A 24,878-nucleotide genomic window follows, 5' to 3' on the forward strand; every position below is an offset into this window, starting at 1 on the left:
TGACGGATGAACAGGTCTGCCAACTATTTTTAGGAGGATGTTTGTTTTCCACAACGGCCGGACTGAAGCAACATCTTTCATCCTGACCTCTTTATCGCAGCTGTGACCCTGACCCCCCCTCCCCTCCCCTCCCCTCCCTGTCCTCTCTGCATTTCCTCCTTTCCTCTCTGTGCCTTCCACTCCCATTTCGTCCCCGGGTCAACCCCTCCCTGCTCTGCAAATACTGGCTGGTACATTTTTTTTATTAATGTTCCTGCGATGTGCAGTATAGATACTGCTCAAATTTACAACCATTGGATGCTACTCCAGCTCGACGCCCTCAGCCCGCCGGTCGTGAATCAGAGACCCAATGTTGCAAGGAAATGTTATAAGGAAATACCTCGGCTCCAGGTGCTGGCTGGGGTTCAGGGGGTGAGAGGTGAGGGGGGGGTCACACGCCACCCCTCAGGGTTCCCTGACCTCACATGACTGATGAATAGTGCGCTAACGAGGACCAGCTCTCTCTCAGTGCGTCTGCACTCTCTCTCCTCGTCTTTGACTATACCCCTTAATTCCCCCCCCCCCCCCCCCCTCCCCCTCCCCCTCCCCCACCCCCACTCACTTTCCTGGGGAATGATCTGGCAGCACTAGAGCAGTAACAGCTCTACCTGCACAACCTTTTAAAGTACGCCGCCATCTGTCGTCTCCCTCGGATTTATAATGATCATCATATCGCATTCAAACTAGGCACTGTCGCACTCTTACATAACCTAACCCCTATCTGCTAGCGCATGCAATACTTAAGAATAGATTGAATAAATTATTATTGGGTGAGGTGTTAAGTCCTGGCCGGCTGTGGCGGTGCTCTCTTTCTAATGAGGCTGCGCTTCGTCATCGCTGGCTTGTATCCACGCAGAAGGGAGGTGAGAGAAGCTAATCACAGGCACGTGCAGGATATATACATTGAAACCCCCCCCCCAACATCCCCTCCAGCATGCCCGCACAAATGGACATGGCGCGGACATACAGCCGCACACCCTGGGCCCATTTGCACGGTCATATCGCAGAGCCAATTAAAGAGATGAGTCTTATTAGCAGAGGTGCCCCGGCCCTCGTTAATCACCGGGGTTTCCTGGCAGGGTCTGGAGACATGCAGGGCCCTCTGTCATCTTTATTAGACCTGTCTCATCACGCCCTTATAAGACTCTCGTCCAAACTTTACAGAGAGTCGTGATTTAGCAGAGCTGGCTTGGCCCAGAAATGTGTTCAGTCATCTGCGGGTCACCTTTGAATGAGCTTCAAGGGATGTTTTGGGGGGAAAAAATGGGAGAAATGTAGACCGTGTGCGGTGAAGGGCTGCATGTTTTGTTTTGTTCCAGAGTTTTCCTCCTAATTGAAAAAGCATAATTTAGTTTCTAGTTTCAAGTTTCCTTCAGGGGAGAAAGGGGGGGGGGGGGGGGAGGTGGCATTGTTATGCTCGCAGCACCGCTCAGGCCCCGCTGGGACGAGGAGAAAGGGGCTCCACAACAGTGAGGTGAGGAGAGAAGGTGTAGAGAATCAGATTCCAGGGTCACCCGGGGTAAATGTCACCCCGGTCCCGGCTGAAAACATCGCCTTGTTTTCTCGCCGCGTGGGGCATTCGACCCCTCTGGACCACCTGCAGCTCTGCCGACGATAGATTTCCTCGACACGTTGGACCATCTCAGGCCTCGGTGTTAAAAGGGAGAACTAATCCTCCTGCTCCTGTCCTCTTAAGTACAATGGCCCTGTCACTCGTTCACTCGTTCTGCATACCTTTAGCCACTCTGCCCGAGTGTGTGTGTGTGTGTCAATACGAACAGAACCGACAGGAGGCAGACATCAGGTTCCCACACTCTATTCATAGCTTTCCACTGGAATCTCAGACCTGTCCTGGCCTGTCTGGTGAAACCTGCTCCTCATAATGAAGGGCATTGATCCTTTTGCTCATTTCACATTCACCTTGACGTCTCCGTTACGGCCCACAGAGCGTCTCCTCTTAATCCGGGAGAGATTCTTTTCCCCTTTCATTGGTTACCGGATATTTCAACCGGGCGCACTGCGCATTGTTGGGAGATGGCACAGAAATGTCAAGGATGGGGTGCACTGCAGAGGACCACGAGGCACCAGGAGATGAGCCTATAGGGCGTTTTGAGCGTCCAGTGGCCTGGAAGTTTGCGTGTCTGCCTGCGAGCGTCCGGCGTCCCTAATCTGATGCCTGGTGAAAGATTTTGTCAGGGTCAGCCGCTTTCCTCTGCCTGTCCAAATTGAGGCGATTACGACCAATGCTCTCATTGAGGATTAATTCGTGGAAATAAAATTCTAGGACTTTATCCTCTTGCAGAGAACTGGAGAAAATAAAAAAAAAAGTCTCATCCTCCGTGTACAACGGCTCTTCTGAGAGTTAATCAATTACACGAAAGAGTTGAAAATAGAGCACACACATGCACAACGTATTTGAAAAGTTTCCATGAAACACTTCTCAGATCCTGCTAGATTAGTTTCCCCCCACTGTGTGAATCAGGACTCCCAGTCCTCCTTGACCCTCGTTGGAGGTCTCAGCACCAGCCTAACTGATAGGGGCCTGAGGAGGCCTCCGGGTTATCAGGAGTAAACACAAGCTGGAAGCCCCGCGGCTCTGATTTAAACTGAGCAGCCCCGACCTCAGAAACACAACTTAAAACTCGGCACCGCGCGCACCGCTGTGGGAACGGATCGTTTTGCCACAGAAGTAAAACATTTCAAGTCGGCTAAACTTGCAAATGAAAGTTCACCTGCTGCCTTGAAAATGCAAGTTAACGCGACTTAAAGATTCAACTCAGAAAGTAAAGTTGATTTAACTGCAATGTTCTAGTTGTCTCAACATTGGTTTTTTTAAGAGTCAGAGTTGATTGAACTTTCTGTCACCTGTTTAAACTTGATACAGCGAGTAAAAACAAACAATGGTTTTGGAATTATCATTATCAGCGTGGGATGTTGACATGAAAGCACCTCGTCAGAAAACTGGTTCGACAACAAATGCACCAAATGTGTTTTCTGGCCTCTTCTTCGGCATGAATGCCTCCAACAGCGCGTTACGTAAACGGGTACAGCTCATAAAGCGGTGCTGCCGAGGTAAGTGCTTCATGCACATTGCCCCGACAGCCGGCATGTGACGAGCAGACTGGTGCGGCGATGGATGGGGCCTCTTCATGTCTCACAGGACGGACATGAAGGCCGAGCTCTCATTGTAATAGGGCCGCATTGATCCGATGCTCCCCTTTTAGTAATCACGCACTTAACACAGAAGGCTTTGCTGCTTTCATCCTTTCTTGCGCCAAACCTCTGCTCCCCACTTTTATCATTACGGCAGCTACTCTTTTGTCTCAGCAGAACAGGGCACGACTCCCGCTATGTCTGGGCCCCTTTTTGATAGTCGACGCACATGTGAGGGCCCCGTCACACGCAGCGAGATGTGTGCACTAAGGATGAAGAGCGCCCGAGAATACATATTCATAGGGTTAGACACAGGTATTATAAAAAGAGTGCAGTAAGAGCACTGCCATTGTGGGGGCTGATCAAAAGTCTGCCCTAGACTGTACTGCCCCCTTGTGTGAGTGGAGTGAATAATATTAAAGTGCCATCGCAATTAAACTATATTCACCCCCAAACTGCATAAATGTGCAAAAGGAAAAAAAGAACTAGAGAAGAATGTGGTTGTCCCCAGTATTAGCTGTAATACGGTCATTGTGGTGAAAAGTAAAAAAGTACCAGCGATGAAATGTGTTGATTTTTATTCAAAAGTTACTGTCTCCAGACAAGTACAAATCAGAAAACAGAGTGACTGAAAGAGGATGGGATAATAGACAACAACTTAGAGTGTAGGCAAGAGTGCAGAAAAAATAAAAACGAAAACACAGAAATGGCCCAAAAAAAAATTAAATTTTGTATATATACACATGATCTAATAAGAATTTATACCAATGTAGTGGTAAGTAACAAACAATAAACAGTACTTTTTCCTTAAAAGAATTTTCTTTTTTACTTACATAAAATAATTAGGCAAAACACATATAGGCTGTTCATCTACTTTATCACATTACATCTGACCACCTCATGTTTCATGTTCTAAGAAGCCAATTATCCACCGTTAAACATGACTGATCCTCTGACATGGAAGATTACTGTGAGAGAAGGTGGCCTTCACGAGCATGTTTAAGGCTTAAGCATGGAATGACTACAAAATAAAAACCTCAGTAGACAAAACATTTCATTAAAACTTGTGTGTGACAAATATATGTCAAAATCTAAGCTTTGTCTAGCTGCCACAGCGCTGCTGAATAACGTTCATGTTCAGTATCGTCTGAATGACTACCTTTCACTTTTAACATTTGAAATCTTTTTAAGTATTTTGTGAGAGGACTATTTAATGTTGAGAAAACCTTAAAGCTGAATTTCACAAGTCTTTTTCATTAGTTTTATCCAAACTAATTTACATGTAGGAAAAAAGGTAGAAACTCGAAGACATTATCAAGACAAAAAAAAGGAAAAAAAGAGGAAAAAAAAACATAAAAATACAAATTTAAAAATCTTCCTCGATGCATGGCTCGGCATGCTTTCATCTTTTATTTTTTTTATTCTTTTTTTTTTGTAGTTTTACTTACATTTCTCAAACTTTTGTGACTGAAGGTTGAAAAGTCGAAAATAAGAAAACCAAAAGCACATATATAAAATCAGCACCGATTCATATATAACTTTTATTTAAAATGTAGAGGTACCCATTTCAACATTATGCTGCTGGATTTTAAAAGAGAAAAAGATGTGTAATTCTTTGACTGAGCTGCTGTCTGCCAGAGCCCACACAGTGGCACTACTGGGAGAAAAATCTGCTCATTGTTGGAGAAAAGGGGGAAGAGGAGGTACACATTTCTCGAGTAGATGGTGCTTAGGGAGTGGTCCAAATCTTGGGGTAAGCTCTAGGACTTACTGCTTAACAGTGTGGAGCGCTCAGTGGACTCTTCACAGCATAAAGGGGATCATGACTGATTCTACGCGACACCTCGACATCTTAACCACCAGTGGTTATCAGGACCTCCGATCAGGCCCAACAACAGGGAGGAACTAAAGATAGAGGGAGGAGGGAAAAAAAAAGAGAGAGAGAGCACAGAAACAAAGACCTCCATCCACTTGGCTAACACAGTACAAGCAAGCTACTACAGTCTGTTTATAAATTACTACTTCACACCTGGTAACTTACTACAATTGTAAAAAGGGTTAGACATAAAAAAAAAAAAAAAAATGTATCTTAAGTTAAACACACCAATTCATCCCCGTTTAAAAAAAGAAAGAAAAAAAAGGAAAAAGAAAAAAAGAAAAGCGATCATGGATTTTTCTTCAGACACGTCTCATTTCTAATAGGTTTGGAAGTGGCCTGTTACACTAGTTCAGAACAGGAAGAGCTTACCCAAGATTATAAAAGTAAATATTTGAAACAATGTCCTCTCTGAGCAAGCAACACTGAGTGTGGGTCGTCATTGGTCCACGTGGAGTACAAGCCAGACTTTTGCTTTTTTTTGTTGTTGTTTTTTTTTTGCTTTTTCTTACAGAAAACACTTCTGTTTTCGCATCTAAAATTCTCTTTAAATACAAAGCGCCTCTTCTTTTATCCCAGCGTCAAAATCATCTGGATATTAGCTTAAAACATGGACACCCCAAGGACCTAGAGGAAACCAAAACAGGGAGGAAAGAAACGTTAATAACCAGTTATTAAGTCTGAAATAAAAAAGGAACGGGTCGGCTTGACATGCTGGTATTAAAAAAGACAACATAAATTGAACCACTCTGGCCCGTAGTAGGAAAATCCCATGAATAATAAGCCAAGTGTTTGATAATCTATCATATTGACACTTAACATCCAGTCCAACAGACCACGTCTAAAATCAGACAGAATAAAATGCAGCAACGCTTTGCCTGAAGCCAGCTCACAGCAAAAGGCAGTGGAACAAAATGCTGGCTGTCGTCAACATTTTATTATTTATTTTATCTCAAACTGCATCGACTCCCTTTGACTTTCTGCCGTTTGAAAGTAAAATCTCCTCGACAGCCACATCATTTCTAAAGAAAATGGACCTGAGGCAGACCGGTTGTGTCAAGAGCCAGAAGCTGAGCGAGTAAGAGCGCCGCGTTCTGTTACTTTGTTCAGGAAAAGCGAAATGGAACAAGACGCTACGTGTTTCGGCGAGGAGAAAAGCCTGCTGTGATACATTTTTTTTGTTTGTGGTGACAATGAAATTGTTCAAAGTTGACATAAGAAAAACTCCCACACTTTTCTTTCCTCTGCTCTGTAGCTGAGGCAGTGTCTGAGAAACGCTGCATGTCAAAGCCCAGAGCAGGAAACAAGCCCGAAGGCAAATCCACGGGCTTTCTGAAGGTGGGAAACGGGAATTTAAGGTCGCTGGTGCGTTCTGAAATAAATCAAATTTGGCTTGTTTACACGGTTAGAAACGGTGGCTTTGCAACCAATAGGAAGTGGTGTTTGGCTGCAGAGCACACAGGCCGGCGGGGGTCAGCTGAACTGGTCTTAATGTTTCGCACAGCCCCAAATATAACACGCTTGGAAGTGGTCCGCGTGAGCCACCGATCCTCCATTTACCTCGACAGAGTTCTACTGACTTCGTCCTCACAAGCTCCTCCGGCCATTACACAAAACACACCTGGACAGCTTCTATAAGTGACAGGAGGCAGATGCTGCTTACCGATTCGTCCATGATAGAAGCGGGGTCGAAGTAGTCCGGCTTTAGCTCAGACCTCTCACGACGGTTCTTTGAGGGCGGCTGGAAGAGAAAGGCAGCGTTTAGAGACTCGGACAACTTTACCCGCAGCGACAGCTGCATCGGCAGACAACCGTTGGGTATTTGCAATATGGGTCACAATTTAAAAAAAATTCCATCAGCAATGATTTAACTCCTACGGCTCAATTTCAGGCATGGGATTGGAAAATATACCAAGCACCCATCCGCACCCCCATCATCTGTTGAACAGGTGGAACTGTCCAGAAGCAATCAGTCTGCCTCTGTAGCTCCACACACACACACACACACACACACTTTTTCATTTTAATTCTTTTTACAGGTTTTTGACTTAAAAATATGCAATTTCATCTTTTTAGATCAATATTATTATTATTAATATTATTATTATAATAATAATAATGATAATAATAATAATAGATAACGGCCAAAATGCTAAAAGACATAAACTTGTTAAATAGTGAAAGTAGATTCATTATTCTATTATTAACTCATATCTCACAGTCTGTCTGAAGAATTCATTCTTCTGGAAATGTAAAATCTAATTCTGTAAATCAAAAGAGCAGAAAACTAAATTATGTTTCATTAATTAATTATATTTAACCACAAATAAATAAAAAAAAATACTTACAGTCCACTTCAAATATTTTACAAAAAGGAGCTTGCTAGTAGTAGTAATAATAATAATAATAATAATAATAATAATAATAATAATAATAATAATAATAATAATAATGTTCCAGTTCTCTCTGCTTCGGCACATGTGAACCAGCTGACAGTGAGTGCTGCTGAGTGGCCTCCGTTGTCTTCTATAACGTAATGAGTACGTTATGTTAAGTTATGTACGGTAGATCGGCTACCGAGAAAACACGCCTGAGTCATCATTCACTCACAAAAACTAAACCTGAAGATGAACGACTGTCCACAATGTTTTCACAGTGTTCACAGTTAGCCTGGTCTACAGAATAGACTGCGTGTGTGTATGTATATCTTTTAATAATTGGATTCATGTTTGCAGTGTTTTCGATTAAGTATAGTCTCATCCCTGAACTGATCATAAATGCAACAAATGGAATTTAGAAAAACTCGGTCGATATTCTGGTTGATTGATTCAATGTGACATCTGAGTCCCGGCACTAGCGTAAGCAACCGAAATAGACACGTTTCTGGCTTTACACTCCTCATATATGCTTCTGTGGTATTCGGCTAAATGGTCAAATGAATTAGTCATGTTGCCTCGTGGTGTGGCGACAGTTGCTAGGCATCGCAGAGAGAGTCTTTCATTATATTTTCAAAAAACAGCCCCCCACCCCCCCCCCACCCCCGCAGTCAACAATTCTCTTTTGTCTTCTTTGCTCATTTTGATGTTGCGTGCAAAGATCAACATGAGCTGCTTGTTATTGATTTTTGCATGCTAAACAAATCTCAGTCTTTTCTGAGAATAACCGACTGCTTACTCCCCAGAGTGTATGTGTGTGTGTGTATGTATGTATGCAAAACCCAGCAACCCAAATGTAATGCGCGTTAGACGTGCAGTCAGGCTCTCAGAGGCTCCGGTTCTCGGCTGGCGCCGGGGATAACACGCTATGAAACAACAAGGCTCACTGACAAGTTCAAGGTTTCTGAGGTTCTTAAATGTTTGTTCTCCAAGTATCTCAGGACGACATTGTATCCAGCATTGTGGCCGTAAAATAGTCAGACCACGCTGCAACATCTGGCCTTAATGTCCTACGACCAGATGTTACCTCCTATTGGCAGTTTTACGAGGTGTCTAAGTTTTGTTTTTAAAAGCCTGTTTGTTGTGTGATTTGATCTCGAGACTTGTTGTTCAGTGAGGATGTGGGTGAGAGAGACCCGAGCAGGAAAACTGAAGGTGTCGAGGATGAAACTCATAAGTTTGGAAGGCGGCAACAAAGTACAAGAAGATTTAATCCGTCAATCACAGCGACAAAGACGGCAACGTGTTAAATTATCACAACTAGCATTGAGGGATAAAAAACATTGTTGGGCTTTACAGCTTGAAACCCAGTTAAATGTGGATCTTACCAGATCAATGTCCATGGTGTCAAAGTCCATGCCTTCATTGAGGTCGTCTATACGACCCTCAGATGACATCATCACATCCTCCACAATTGGCTCTTCGTCTTCCTCCATAAGCCCAGTGCCGCGACGACTGCAAACGCAAAGCATTAAACAATTATGGAATCGTGCATTTGATGAGATTTTCCAAAAAGGCAGCTCGACCCACGAAGCGTGTCTTACATGGCCTGCTGCAGATTGGTCCTGAGCTTGGCGTAGTTCATGGCTCTTTCCTGCTGCTGGCGCGCCTCCTCCTGCTGTCTCTGAGCCAGCATCCACGTCACCTGGGAACTACAAACGCACACGGGAAGCAGCAATTAGCACATTTCTAATGCAGGTATTTCCTGATTTAACTGGGGGCACAAGCACGTCAGATACAACTGGATGGACAGCCCGCTGGCCAGGCGCCTGTGGAGAGTCACGTTGGATAAGTAAACTAATCAGTCAACGTCCCAGTAGGGCCAACACTTGGCAGGCTGCGAAACATCTTTACAGCGTTTTACCCTGAAAATGAATCGCACGCAAATGGGAGATTTCATTGAACTCTTTCCTAATGCGTTTTGGCTCGTGTTCTCGTCCTCTGATCCCATTCTAAAGAGAATCAGTGATCCACTGAGCTGTACGACGGGCCTGGATGCATTTATTTATCCAGGATAATTAAATAAACGATAATTATATAAAAGAAAATGATCATGAGTTTCTGAAATGGCGGGGCAGCACAAACGTTGATGATGATTATAAAGAATATCTTGTATGTATTAAACCGGGACCCCCCTGTAAAGTGTGTCGTACTGAACTGTGAACTGCCTGCATCGTTGTGGGAGCGCGACAGTGAGGCATACGTACTTGTAGTCCAAGGGTGTTTGATGGTGCTGCGGCGTCTGTTGATGGTGTTGTGGGAGTTGGTGGGGTTGCTGCTGGTCGTGGGGAAGCGGATAGACCCCCATGAAGCTGTCGTCGCGGCCCCTCTTCGGGTCTCGCATGGCGGTGGAGGTGAGATGGGGCGACGGCAACATGACCGGGGTCTGCATGCTCTGCTGCCACACCTCGCTGCTGCTGCTCTCCTCTGGAAAGGAGGAAACAATCTAGTGAGTGTGGGGTCGAAGGTCAACGTTATCAGCATGTGTTCACATGTAATCGTTCTTGAGATAATAATATTATCTCCACAGGGGAAACCCAAAAGCAACACAAACCTAATTAAATTAGGGGCCAAGAACAGAACTGATAAATGATGACAACACTAATCTAATTTTGACCGTATTATAACATCGGCCTTTATCAACCCGAAACGGATGTTTTCCCCACCGAATGCTGCATTTTAATGCCTTATAAATTAAATTAATGTTTATCTTGAGCAGGTTTTCAGCAAACACACAGACCAGCAGCTAAATGACTCTGTGTGATTGATAAGGAGCAGTTTGACTCTCCTGACTCTCTCCCACCATCTGCCGTTTATAATCTCTCCGCCCATCGGCTGAGCCCGGCTGGTAGAAATGCATTTGGGTTAATCTGGGCTCGAAACTCTGCTTCTGTGACATCATTGCAGGGCTGTAATGTATGGTGGCTCACATAGAGACCTATTTTCAGTGCGTTTGTGCGTTTGTCAGCGTTAGAAACAGACACAATATTCACGGCTCGGTAGGTTTTCAGCCTAATATGAAATACACTTGTTTACATTTATTTAAAAAAATATAAACATTCAATATTCAAGTAAATGCCTATTTTTCTTTTCGAAGTGAAAAAAAAAAAGTTAGAAAATAGAAGCCGCTTTATTAATCCCATTATTGATGACTTTGCTGATTCCTGAGTGTGCAGTACCCTCTGGCAGCTTCCTCTTGGCCGCCGACGTTCCAGCTGTAGCAGCGGGAGGCTTGATCTTCTTGGAGCGGATGGACGAGCCTCTGCTGGAGTAGCCGCTCATCACCGACATGGTGTCGTCATCGCCGCCGGCCTGCAGGGAGTTCCTGTAGGAGATGAGGGGGAGCCAGCAGTCCTCTCGCTGCAGGGCCATCTGGAACGTCATGAAGCGCTCCAGGTACATGTGGCTGAGGAGAAGCACGGGGGTCACACAGACAAAGGATGAACAAAAACGCATGCATTTACAGACACGAGCAGGTGCAACTGGAGGGTATATATAAAAAAAAAAAAAGCCCCAACCATGCGTCTGAGACACCAGTTGCACCAGTTGTCAAACACCTGTTGCACTGAAGCCTCCCACCCGTCGACTGAGCAGAAAAACAACTTACACAGTCCTCTTGTCTTGTTTCATAAGCTTCGAGGAGAACTCGCTGAGGATGTCCAAGAAAGCCAGGTTGAGGGGAGGACCTCCTTCTCCCTGGGTACTCGGATCCTTAAACGCAAACTCGATACCGTCCCTAACAGGTGCAACGAGACGGAGAGGAAGAAGAATAAGAATGGGTTTCATGGACACAAAACATTGAAATAGTTGATCCGTACGGTTCACTCGAAACGCAAATTAAACTGAATCGACGAGGACAGAGATGCATTTATTCATTTGGTCATGTGGCACATGTTTTAAACCACTAGACCACCAGCAGGCCTCACTTAACTACGTTCCTTAATAGAAGTCATAACTTTGAGACTATTTTTCAAACATTGTAATAAGCTTTAACTTTTCAAATACTAGATGGACAGAGAGCAGAGCAGAATCTTCAGCCTGTCTTTTATTACTTGAACTCCTGTCGCACATCTGGCATATCCCATTACATGGTGCACCCAGATGTTACACAAGTGTAAGGGATATCCAAGCTAGCATAGCGAATGTGCGTACATCGGATTTCCTGGAACCGTCCTGAGATTATAATATAATAATCCACATGAGAAAAAAAAACATAGTACAATGTGATGTGGAGTGGGGTATTTACAAAATGTGGAGGATTGTGTGCCGTTCATACAATCATTTCTCAATTGGTGCGGAAAAGAAGCATTTAAAAATATTTAAGAATAACAATGTTGACATATGCTGGCGGGTCATACTTCACGTAGCGACAGAAGTTACAAATTTAGGATCACACGGCTCTCCTCTGATAAGTGCAACAGACCAGTTCTGTGTTTACAGCACTGTTGCTCTTCTGTGTGTTTGGGGTCATTTTATACTAAGAAAAACATTAGTGCATGGGAACGGGCAAGACTGCAACATCTTTGCACTTCAGCCTCTCCAGAATAACATGAAAACATAACATGGCAAGAAGAAAACAATGTATTCAGCGAGTGATTTGTCTAACATGACAGCTCCCAGATGCAAGGCGCAACGAGAGCAGAGCGAAGCCTTACTTGTGCAGCATGGCGATAGCATCCCTGGTTTTGACTTGGTCCAGACCGAAGGTGAGAGAGAATCGACGGGCCAACTCTTTGATGCCACAGAACGAGGAGGACGAGCGGTCGAACCCGTGACCCAGATCAGACAGCATTTCATTGAAGAGCTGGCAGGAAGAGAAACGTGAAACATTAGCAACCCTTTAATAATGCGACAAACAAACCTACGGTCATAATTACTGAGTGTGTCCACTGACCTGCTGCAGACTGAGGATGAGTGTCTTGGCACACTGAATCTTGTCGATTTGCCGAGTCTTACTCATCGTCTCCTTGATGATGTCACCATAATCGTTGTAATACTGCAAAAGAAAGCGGTACAGGGACGTTAAGGATCATCTCTGTGCACGTCTAACAGTAAGACAGACGATGCATTAACCCCTGAGATGTGTTGCTGCTGCACAGCCCGGCTTACCCTCATGTACTGTTTAAAGATGTCCGCTCCAGTCTTCATGTCCACCACGCAGTAGATGATCAGTTTAGAGTAGGCAGCGAGGAGGTTTCTCCTCTTGTGCAGAGCTTCAATCTTTACTGCCTCATCGTCCTGTTGACCATCTGAGATGATGGGAGAAAAACAAACAAAACAAAGATGGCAGTTCAACAAGCTGCACATTGGCCAATTTGAAAAAGCGCCTTTTTTTTTTACTTGCTCTCCTCGCAGGAAGTAGATGAGCCGCTCCAATGGAACATTTGCATTTGTACCTGTGCTATTCGTGTCATCGTCCTGGTCTATGAAGACGTGGTTCAAGATGAAGGCGAGCAGCTCGGACGTCAGCGAGTCCTCCGGGGAGTAGACCAGAGGCTCCAGGTGTTCCCTGCCTCCGGACACCATCTGGTGGCTGAAGATGAGCAGGAGATCACACAGGATGGTGAATGCCTGTAGGAGGGGAAAACAAGAGGACAAAAAGTTAAAACTCAGTGTGCTTAAGTGCAATACAAAAGCACTCCTTGCACATCGGGGATTTAACAAGGTTTCTGAGTGTAACCAAACAGTTGTGGCCAAAGCAGCAACAATGAACGGAAGCCAAACCAACTCTGAAGAGACATTGATGAGCCAGTTTACTCCGTCTTTCTTTCTTTGCTTTTAACTAGATGCTACTACCACTGCTGCTACACATGTACATTTGTTGTGCAAGTATCTGCGTCACCTGTTCTTTGACGGCCGTGTTGACGTTGGTGAGGTAGCGCTGACACATCATACAGAATGCCCTCATCTGCTTCCTCAGGGTCACCATGTCATCCTGAATATAGAAAGACAAACAGATGGTTTGTTTTAAGCATCACACGTACACCTATCCAATTGAGAGTAGGGAAGGTGCATTTGTCTTTAGGAAAGCTCACCTTCCTGGAGCTGCCCTCAGACGTCTTGGCCAGGTGCCACAGGATCACATAGTGGGTACACTGCAGCGAGTGGATGACTATCTGCTCACCAGAAGAAGAAAAACAACAATCCCAGATGGGTTAATATACATTACTATTCCCCAAAATGAGTATATATATAACTTTACTTGTGTGTGTATATTTAATAACCTGCTCAGGCATGTCTCCATTCTCTATGCCGGTGTTGAGCAGCTTGAAGTTGCTGGTAAACAGGTCCCACCCCGACAGGTCGTGTGCACTGCAACAGATTTGAGAAAGTGTCAGACACAGGTACACAGAATCACGGGTACTTTATTGTTCTAACTGTAGCACAAGAGACGTGTGTGTGTGAGGGAACAGGTACTCGAGGAAGAATCAATTTCATACTTGTGAAAAGCTGTGATCCTCTTTAGAGTTGACAAAACCTGATAAGCATCATCTTCATCAGCCTCTTCACCCTGGAAAGAAGAATGTTCAGAATCAGAACCGTTTATTTGCCTACGGTATGTTGCACGCACAAGGAATTTGACATGGTGGGTGGTGCATAACATTAAACAATCGTTGAGAATGTTAGAGATCAAGACGTTTATTCATCCGTTACGGACTGCGTTTCCAGATTCCTCTGATAAAAACGTTTGAAATGAAATCAATTCACCACAGCGCGAGACTAATTTGCAGGTGAATCAAAGTCTGAATTTACAGTGACAACTTGAGTGCTTATGTAAGGAGGCAGCCGCAAGACAGGTCTCAGCAACAATACATAACGGAAGAGAAACGGGGCGGTGATAATAACGAGTGGCGTAGGAGAATAAAAGGCCCACTTTAACAAAAGAGCAACGGGTGAAAACATGTTGACGAGGGCTGACGTGTGCGTCCTGTCGCTCCTACCTCTTGTAGAAAATCCTCCAGTAGTCTGTTGAACTTGTCCACCAGCTCATCCAGCAGCTGGGAGCGGGCAATGTCCACCCTGTTAAAGATTGTGAACTCCTCGTTACAGAGGGCGTGGTACGTCTTGGAGCAGACCTCCAAAACCTCAGTGTCCGTGTGCTTCTCCACAATTTCCCTGATCTGACGCAGCAGGGATTCCAGGTGCTGGATGAGAGAGGGAGTGAGAGAGTCAGTGAGGAAGGTAAATTACCATTATGTTAAATGAACTGTTTCCAAGCTTTGCTAATTTGACTGATGTCTGATAAGCGTCTTACCTTCTCTAGACGTCCTGTGGTATAAATCTCCAGGTCAAAATACTGAGGCAGCTGCAACAAGTTGGTCACCTTCTCTGCATCCACAGCGTACTGCAGAACAAACATTAAACATAATAGTTTTGTGACTTTATGAATACACAGCTGGAGCGAACAGTCCTACAGATGAGTGCTTGCAGAGAGCATAGAATGGCTGTGACAAACCTTGGCCAGTAGAGGGGGCAAAGCCACAGCAAACAGCTCCGTCATTCGGGTTTTGTCATCCAGCTGAGTCTTCCTCTCTTTTGCCGTCATCACCTGATCACAGATGCAATAAGTTAGAGGCTCGTCCTCGCAGCGAGTTGGTATTCATGTAAACAAAAAGGTCTACTCTTGGAAAGGTTACTTTCCCACCGGGCATTCAAAGTTAATCTCAAGTTGTATTCCGTTGAATACATGCGCTGCTTAGATGTATTCGTATGGCGTGTATGAAAATATTTGAGCCGTATTCCTTCAGCTGGCGGTGTGAAACAGACTTGGGCGCAAACAAAAAATAAATATAAAAACATGATGTCCTTCCATAACTTATAATCACCACAGCAAACATAAAAGTAACCCGAGCAAAGTAACGCTGCATCCAGGCTGTGACTGTAGGACACGACTCAGACATGCTCAAGAAGCAGACGTGGGAGTGAATATATGACATTAATTTATGATATTAACAGAATATAAAGTGATTTTCTTTTCTGCAGCTGAAAGAATAAGGTTAAAATATACCACGATGATCTACCCCGGTAACAAGTGAACCTCCGCCGTGGAAATGAAAACCCAGAGTTAACCCTGAAGTTACCTCACTAACCCCAAATACTGCTTCATAGTACAGGCCTCAGGTCTTTTAAAATATTCAAACTTATCCTGTTATTTCAATAAAGCGTTTTCTTTAAACGGGCCCCGACAGCACAGCTTTCAAATATACATCTAATGCCAAAGCTCCAACATAAATAGTGTCTGTTCAGCACTATTACATCTGGCTTGTGCGGTCTACAACATTATGAGATGAATTATGTTAATGTTGAGTTGTCATGTCAGATTTCCCGTAAATCCAAGGGGAGGGAAATAGATATTACATCAAGCTTCTAATAATATAATATAATGGTAATAACCAGCAGAATGTCTGGAAATATTTAGCAGGTTCTGTTATCTCAAACCAGAAATCAAATGTGTCAACGCAAGCACCAAACATTGCAGTACATTCACCACGATCAGAACCCTATTTCTCTAATACACTCACAGAAATAAAATCAAAACATTAAAAAACAATCCTTTTATCTTTGGAACTGTCTTAAACGCAGCTGTCAGACAGTACGATGAAGAAAGCCTGAACACATTATGAGCGTTTCTAATGGTTGGATGAGTTATTTAAAGACATCAACGGTGCGGTTCAAAAAGGACATTGTTTGAACAGGTCTTTGGGCTCAGCTCGCACTGACCCAACTCTGAAGTTAAGGGATCCGTGTTCAAGACAATTGTCATCATGGCGAACCCGGGACAGTCGGGGCCCATGTTAGAAGAACACAAATAGAAACTCTTACCCTCTTCCCTGTGCCTCTTCCAACAGGTGGGTGGCATTCAGCAGCCTGGCGTACAGTGCACAGCATGATTTCAATCAAGGCCGTCTCTTGTCTGTCCGTAAGAGCTGCAAAAAAAACAACACACACACAAACAATCAGCATGATCTGGATCACGCGTGTGCCCTGAACCAGAACGATAAGTGAAGACGGTTCGCCGTACCTTCCTCTCCTGGCAATGGGTCATCTAGCAGTAGGCTGATCATACACTCCCAGTCCTTCAGTAGCTCTGGACCGCATTCCCAGAGCGAGTCCACCAGGTAGGCCGCATGCTCATGGAGCTAAGGAGAGAAGTGTTCACACACACACACACACACACACACACACACACACACACACACACACACACACACACACACACACACACACACACACACACACACACACACAAGTTAAGGACAGATGGTTTAAGTGCTTACATACTTTAAATAAAAAGACAGAAACTGAAGCCCTGCGTGTGACAGTAAAAGTGAAGTAGCCTCGTAACATACCTCACTCTCCAGGAAGAAGAAGACAGTGGTCTTAATGAGGTTGGCGTTGGCGCTTTGTCTGCCTCTCCTCTTCGGGGCTCCTTCCTCCTCTGGTTCCCGCTGGCTGAACAATCTGTGGGAGCATTAAATATTAGTTTGGCATTACACAAAAGCAACCACCGCATAATCCTCCAACTGCATTTCTAAAGGAGCGGCAAGACACAAGATATATCTCATGAACCAAGCTGAGAACTGACTGAAGCCGGTCATCGAGCAACTTAATCTTCACAATTGGAGTTAGATGTTAGCGGTGTTTCCCTCTTTAGTTTTACCCGTCACCAGAGTCCACCTGCAGTTCACTGCAGCAAGGTGAAAAATAAAACCGCGGGCAGTCAGCAAAGACTAGATTTTCAGGAGGTGAGTTACTCCTTAAATCCCTTTCTCCTTCTCCTCCGTCCCCATCCTGTCTCTACATTCATTTTCCTGAACTCATTCTATGCTTCTCTGTTCAGCCATAAACACAGATCTGACTCCTGCTCAGGGGGACATTTGTCTGACGTACTTCTTGAAGAGGAATTCTCCGGCTGCAATGGCGACGGGTCTGTGTGCCGAGTAGACCAAGTGATAGACACTCTCACAGTCCTCGGGGGTCAACACCTCGTCCGTACTACTGCAGAGACAAAGAGACAAAAACAGTCAGTCAGTCAACGAAAGCTCCAAAGTAGCACATACACACACACACGGTGTAATTCTTGAAAAGCATAGACGTATAGACTACGCCTATCTGGTAAAATGGGACCACAACACATCGAAAACAATCAAGAAGAAAAAGCACGGCCACTTACTTCAACACTAGAGTGAGAAGTTTAATCGCTTGCACTGCAACATCGTACTCTTTGTCAAGAGTCATGGAGACAATACGGTCCTATGGAAAGACACAGATGACAGCTTTAATGAGCTATTCGAATAAAACTGATTCATTTTGATTAGTGGGTGAAATGATGCCAGGTCAATCGCAAACATGTACAGTATATCCACAGAGCATGAGCCCAGTGTTAGTGGATGTGTGGGAAACAGTAGAGCTGGAGGTGTTGTGTTGACGTTGTCCAGCAGGTGGTGCTGACCTTGAAGCGGCTGGTGAACAGCTCCAGTCTCGCATTGAGCTCTCTGTTGTAGTAGAGACCCTGCAACGCTGTCAGACACTTCAGACGTACCTCGCCTTGCTGGAATAGACAATTAGAAAAGCATGGAACAGTTCTTCTTCTGTGTTTACAAACCTAAACTGAAATACACAACATAAAAGCACTGGAGGACATTAATAACCAAGACTGGCCTGTGTTTCTATTTGATTGCCTATTAGACCCGTAAAATCAATGCTGGAAAAACAGCAGGCTTCAATCCTGTCTTCTGAATTGTTTACAATCGAGTTATTGATTGAGCCGTTTTACAGCCCTGCACAGCCATACAGGTGTTTTCACTTACTCCGGCTGTCGGCTGTTGTGCACAGCTATATGGACTATCATGTGGCGTCGCCAACCGTCGCGTAATAATAACAGAATAAAAAAAAGTTATGCTATAATAATAACAACAGGTGCAAGTCAATTAACAGGGGAGTGGAGGAGATGTCCGTGTACGTCCACACGGCGCTGAGAAGAGGTCTGATGAGGAAAAGTAAAGAAACGCTCCTGTGACCCACCTTATCGTGCATCGTCCAGCCCACGTACTTCAGATAGCTGTCGTTGAGGAAGGCGTCGCTATAGAGTTTCATCCACACTCCAATCTCTTCAATACAGATCGCCCTGATTTCTGCTATCGCATCCCTGTTAGAACAGAACATCGTTGTTTTAAAAAAGGTTTTCTCTAACAGCATCAACAACCAGTGTCAAAGTCACACTTGTAGATTAACAGAGGAGCGTTATTAGGTGGAGCCATACCGATATCGATGAACAAACACTCCTTTGAATATTGCATTCATCATATTTTCAATCTCGTCCTGATTTTCTTGGAGCTGAAAGGAGGAGCAGAACAACAACCCGTGAGCTCATTCGTTTGGTCAAAAACATAAATCCTGACTGAGTAGAATGCTACATTAAGAGGTGACCAGAGGGCGTCGTTACCATAACAGGATGAGTGACAGCCAACTAAGTCACCGTGTGGTGGAGCTGCACACTGAACTAACAGATGGATGCCCGGTGGGACCTGCTGTTGTGCAAAGTTATTAAAAAACGGACTATCCTAGTCACTGCAGGGCCATCACCTACGGAGGTGTTTCGGTTCTAAAAATGGAACAGCGTCATGGTCACCAGCCAGAGTAATCTTGTACACGTATCACTGGGACTGGTGGGCTTGGTTTGTGGATTGGTGGATTGGTCTGATAAAATGTCACGTAGGGAGGTGTAACCTGCATAGTGTTAATATCGTGTAGGACGCTGTTCAGGCTTTTAGATAATTAGATTGTGACTGCTGACACTTATTTCTAACCACAATTATAAAGCTGCAGACGATGAACTATGTCACGCTTGCTGGTTACTTTGTCTGGCAGGAAAGGGGGGGGGGGGGGGGGGGGGGGGGGTCCTGCAGATCCAGAACTATTAAACGCTGTTATTGGGCTCAGTAGCAGATAGTAAAAGCTCACACTTCATACACAGACATTCCAGCTTGTTCTGGGATGTCCAGTAAAATCATGAATGAAACAACCCACTCCTATCTTCTTATAACAGCCACTTTTCTTCCGAACGACGGCGTAGAAAAGTGGTTGAAAGAAAGCAACTGGCTTTATAAAATAGGTAATTGCGTTAATACGTTTTCTGCCTACATGAGAATAATAGAGCCCTCTGCTGTGTTGTTAGTAACGCTCTGTACTCGGCAATGAAGAACACCGTCTCCGCTTCAACGCCAGAGCCGGTGAAACTAATGGTTTTCCACAACTCTGTACGGGCTTTTATATTACATAAACAAAGAGCAGCGCAGACATATCACAGGGAGTGCACACTACATTAAAATAAAAGGCCCGTCGTTGCGACTTTCAAAGTCACCACTAAACCACTGCTCAAAAGATTCAGAGAGAATCTGAATCATCCAATGGCCTTGTCTAAATGGTGTTGCTTTTTTAAACAATAGGCAGCAAATGGCCACGTTGGCCCCTCTTACCTCTTTGCGTTTCTGCAGAAGCAACTCCAGCCGGTCATTGGCCCGTTTGGCCATGATCTTATTCCTCTCTGCCTCATACTGGCGCTGAGTGTTGTCCATGTTGATGCTCAGGTTTAGAGCTACATTCACCAGGGCTGTCATCAGCTTCATGGCTGCCAAAAAACACACAAGTCGCATCAAGAAATGAGAAGAATCCACACACTAACTATTTCATGGAGTAATTAATAACTGGCTTACAACACAAGAGTGTGACTCTACCCGACTTGCCCTTTCGTTACCGTCTATAGTGTCGTGGATGTGCAACATAAACTAACCCCTGGATAAATCAAGGTGCCCTAGTATTAAAGGCGGGGGACATAAAGGAAACTAGAAATGATTTCTATTCATTACCCTTTCATACAACAAACAAAACCTCGGATGGGACCAAGTTGGAAACTATACGAGGTAAACAAACTCCATACAGTGAGATTAAAAATCTGTAGCTGCATCCATTATTGTACTGGCACTGCACAGTAAGAAACAATGATTACACACATTACAACCATCTAAAATAGCTCTGACGAAACATAGTCGCAACAAAAGCACTTTGCAGTTGCACACTGACAGGTGAGGACAAAGATGAGTTTCCTCGACAGAACATTACATGAATGTTTTGTGGTCCCACCGCCCACCCGCTCAATTACGTCTGTTGATGAAAAATGTATAATGCTGCTGCATAAATGATATATTCTGCATGCCTCCGGCGATTGTAGAGCACCTGATCTGCTCCACTGGGAGCCTTTGACACGTGTAGGTTATTCTACTTTTACAAGGTCTGAATAAGAAAAAAACCCATGTGTGTGTTTTAAGTGTTGTGACTTTATCAGTGGTTGAATTCATTATATCCATAAATTACAACACTACAGCCAAAAGTACGCTGCTATGGCCCCAGAGCCCTCCTAACTGCTACTTATCCCACACAGATATCGACCCTGTGTGCTTAAAGAATACGCCAATTACTACAATTCATCACTGACGTCCAAATGCGTCTCTCACACACACAGAGACACACACAGAGACACACACAGAGTTCATCTTACCTGCCAGTGTTGAGGTGTGTCTGAAGGCTCGGACTTGAGAGTCTGATAGTCCGGTGAGAAGGGAGATGACTGTGTCCATCATGTACTCATCATAGATGATACTGTATTGACACTGGCGCACGAGCACCGAAATGAATTCACAAAAGCTTGATTTGAACTTTTTCCACTGGGGTCCTGCTATGGTTAGAGGGTAGTCACCACTGTCCTACAGAGGCCACAGAGGGAAGAACGTCAGCGAACACAATGACTCCACACAGCTGCTGTATGTTGCCATCTCTGGTCTTGCCATTGGCAAATAAAATATTACTAAATGCGATGTTAAATCTTAAGATTACACATGAGTGACTATTGCAGTGGTTATACTGGAAATCATGAAGTTACCTCATCGAATTCCTCTGTCATTCGCCGGATGATCTCAGAGTTCTGCATGTTGCGGAACATTTCTCCACTGACCACACCTGATACACAGAGAGGGGTTAGACAGAAGACAACTTACTAAACGCTCAAGTCAACCAACGCGGGAAGAAGGGAGTACCAAACATGTCCGAGTGGTTCTTTAGGTCACACAGATTCAAATGGTTGATAAAGATACCTAAAACAGACACACACACCTTTACATCCCGAGCACTGGATGAAGAAATTGATGAGATCTAGTAGCGCAACGTCTCTGTCGTGTTTGTAAGACTCAATCCAGTCATCGACGACAGACTGCAGGAAACGAGAGACAGATTAGAACCAGTCGTTATTTCATGCGACTGAAGAAACGGATTTTTACAGTTTCAAATATCTCAAATGTCTTGACATTCATACCTGCATTGCACTCTTGCCCAGCTTCACCACCTCAAACAGCATCATGTTCTCCATGCCATTCTCTTGGTGGTGGCCATTTAACCGGCCCGCTCCCTTTCCTCCTTTGCCTTTCTCCCCTGCTGCTTTCTTCCCCTTCTTTCCACCCTGGAACAAAATAAAAGAGCATAACGCATTGTTAAGAGAAGACAACGCTAATTGAATGTGCTTGTCACAAATATCTATAACTAACAGACATAATACTGTGTTATTTGACCAGGGTGTCCTGATCCAGGCCAAGAGCAGAGAGACATTTGTGCTTTCAATACCTTTCCTTTCGCTGAGGTTGTACTCCTTCCATCGAGATCCTCAGAGAAGTCTGTGTCTGAAGAGAATCGGGTGTCTGTATCCCTGGGGGACACAAGCAAATATTAGAATAAAAATTCACATCAACCTCAACCTTTACAGAAAATGTTAAGTGGAAGAAAGCACTTACTGAGTAAAGGAGAACTCTGATGGTATTTCTGGTGCTGCTATCATTTCTGTAACATCTTCTGGATAACTTCAACTTATGACTGGCTTGAGATCCTCAGAAATTACAAGACAGGATAGGTGGCATGTGACCTAGAATACATACACATATATATATATATATATATAAATGACACAGTCATTCATAGAGATACACACATGCATACTTATTCCTTATTTAAACACAGCAGAAACAATAAATGCTACAATAAGCAAACATCAAACATGTACACGTTAGCAGATATCACATCCTCTGTAGTGAGCAAATGTTTCTTTGATGCCTTTGAGAGAGGGAAAAAAAGAAAAACGGTTTCACATGGTAACAGTGGGCGTGCACTAATGCTCCTGTCACGCTCAGCTGTGCGGCCATTGGCTCCCTCTCTTTCCCTGCTCCCTTGGCTTGCAGACGTCACGCGAGGACCATTGGAGTGTCTTCCTCAATGGCCAAATATGGCGCTGCCCTATCCGCCCCATACATATCTCAACCAATCAAAAGACAGTATCAACATCAACAAGATACTGCAGGCCACAGAAAAAAAAACTATTGCATGGTTGTGATGTGTAAATCGGTGGCACATACATCAAAAAAAGAGAGCAGAGGTAACATTCAAAACTACGATTCTGACATTGTCCATAGCTAAGAAACACACGTAAAAGCCTTAAGAGAGTCAAGGAAGACAATAAAAGCACCTCGGAGACATCAGCTTAGTCCTGAAAAGCTCAACTTTACCTCTACCCATCATATACCCACTTTCTGTCCTCGCACACTCAGTGATGACATACCATGCGTGTCAATCGTATTCTTAAATAATAACAGCGTTATAGTGGCGTCTATGAGTAGTGAGAGGACTTTCAATGAGATTGTCAGATATAAATCAGATGTAATATCAGTCACGGGATTCCCTCTCACAACATCATGCACGCGATGGCCCACATATGCCACATCGGGGATCTCACCAAGCACACATTTTATGTATATACGATGATCGAAGTAAAATCCCCCTCGCAGTCAACGCAGACGCATGAAACAGCACTATATGTGAGGAAGCTACGACTTTGTGAGTTTAAATATAAACCGTGGTATTTCTTGATTTACGAGCGTGTGAAAGCGCTTATTTCCTTGATAGTGAGAGGAGATACTGCGTACCAACACGACGGGATTCTATGGGTGTAGACTGAAAAAGTGGCGCCAAATTGGTCAGTGTATCTCATAAACGTGTTACTGCAAAGCGAGACAAGACGATCTGAGATAAAAAAACGGAACTGTGAAACCCAACAGTGCACGTTTCTGCAATTCAACGATGCACAAACTACCCGCTCAGTTCCCTCCAAACACGCCGAGGCGGCTGCGCTCTTCGTCGGCTCCTGTCAAAATTGACACCGGTGCGTTGCTAGTTGCTAGCGCCGCTAGCTGAGCGGCTAAGAAGGTTTTGGCGTTCTTTTCACGAGCGTCGGCTAGTTGAAATGTGATCGACTAAGCATGCTGTTCTCAGTGCGAACAAGCTGTGATTTAGCGATAGACGTGTGCCGTGCATTTTCGTTGGATATCGACAACATTCAAGTGTTTTCCAGCGCTATCGTACTTAGACCAAAATAACAAAACAACGCAAGCCCTACTGTACTAGCGCATGCTAACACTGGCTAGTACACAATGACGCTAGTCTGCAATGTTTCCGAGGACAATGACCGCTTTCTGACAACAAACCAGTCGAACCCAGTGCTTGTCCGAAGATAAAGCGAATAATCCTAACATATAACGCTATGCTGCAATCAAGGAGCTGATAATAACTACGACTAGTTAGCTGTGCTAACAGCTATGGCTAACGTTACCTAAAAAAACATCACGTCCTTGCGTCCTCCATCTTGCCTCGGGAGTTCCAGTGCCGTATTGCATAAGCAACAAACACTTTGTTTACAAATATATAAAGTGCAAATAAGTTGCTTGAAACAATAAAACGCTTCCTTGGCCTACGAACTAAATATTTTTGCGTTACTGTGCCAAAAAACCCAGGTCGATAGCTTGCTAACAACCGAAGTAGCCATGTACCGCGAGCTAGCGAAGCGACTTGGTTCAGTCAGGCATCCGCGCGCAGGGCTCCTCGAGAGCTAGCCTGAGCTAGCGAGACGGCTAGCAAAATACAAATCAACTAACTTCCAGATAGCTCTCCGCCATTTTACAGCTAACTTACCTTGTTGTAAAATGTAGTCCCGGCAGAACCGTAACTTTTACTATTCTTATACAGCGTCCGTCTGAATCCCACTACAATTCTGTAAAAAGAGTTTAAAAGTCGCGGTCAGAGGCGGTTTCGGACGTTCTCTCACCCCGCTTGCTCCGTAGTTCGGTTTGTTGTTTCGACGACCTGGGAGGAGGAAATCCTGGTGCAGAGCTACCACCTAGCGGCCACAATGCCCGCATTAGATACACAGTTGACGAGCTGCCATCTAGTGGTCACCGACGAACACTACACCTTAAGACTGGCGCTTCTGAACGGTGTTTCGT

At 44.4% G+C, this 24,878-nt stretch overlaps 1 protein-coding gene across 2 annotated transcripts; it reads right to left on the minus strand.

The window, feature by feature from the left end:
- Window positions 1-3,759: 3,759 nt before the first annotated feature.
- On the minus strand, window positions 3,760-24,733 carry stag2b (STAG2 cohesin complex component b). 2 transcript variants are annotated; one of them, XM_079167344.1, is made up of 34 exons: window positions 24,701-24,733; window positions 22,344-22,471; window positions 22,177-22,258; window positions 21,872-22,015; window positions 21,673-21,769; window positions 21,443-21,519; window positions 21,062-21,266; window positions 19,983-20,134; window positions 18,767-18,840; window positions 18,529-18,652; window positions 17,957-18,055; window positions 17,678-17,757; window positions 17,395-17,502; window positions 16,854-16,965; window positions 16,526-16,643; window positions 16,327-16,430; window positions 14,960-15,052; window positions 14,759-14,848; window positions 14,445-14,648; window positions 13,944-14,014; window positions 13,728-13,815; window positions 13,539-13,619; window positions 13,346-13,438; window positions 12,900-13,074; window positions 12,613-12,752; window positions 12,398-12,499; window positions 12,159-12,307; window positions 11,111-11,239; window positions 10,683-10,909; window positions 9,711-9,930; window positions 9,048-9,155; window positions 8,832-8,958; window positions 6,732-6,809; window positions 3,760-5,695 (listed from the first exon to the last, which is right to left on the minus strand). In XM_079167344.1, the coding sequence occupies exons 2-34, from the start codon at window positions 22,385-22,387 to the stop codon at window positions 5,672-5,674; spliced, it is 3,819 nt and encodes a 1,272-aa protein (XP_079023470.1). In that variant the 5' UTR covers window positions 22,388-22,471; window positions 24,701-24,733; the 3' UTR covers window positions 3,760-5,671. The 2 variants fall into 2 exon arrangements, with proteins under 2 accessions (XP_079023470.1, XP_079023469.1); XM_079167343.1 differs by having other exon boundaries at window positions 24,568-24,704.
- Window positions 24,734-24,878: the final 145 nt, after the last annotated feature.

The sequence above is a fragment of the Pholis gunnellus genome (genome assembly GCF_910591455.1).
Source record: "Pholis gunnellus genome assembly, chromosome: 10".
In the NCBI taxonomy this organism is placed as follows: domain Eukaryota; kingdom Metazoa; phylum Chordata; class Actinopteri; order Perciformes; family Pholidae; genus Pholis; species Pholis gunnellus.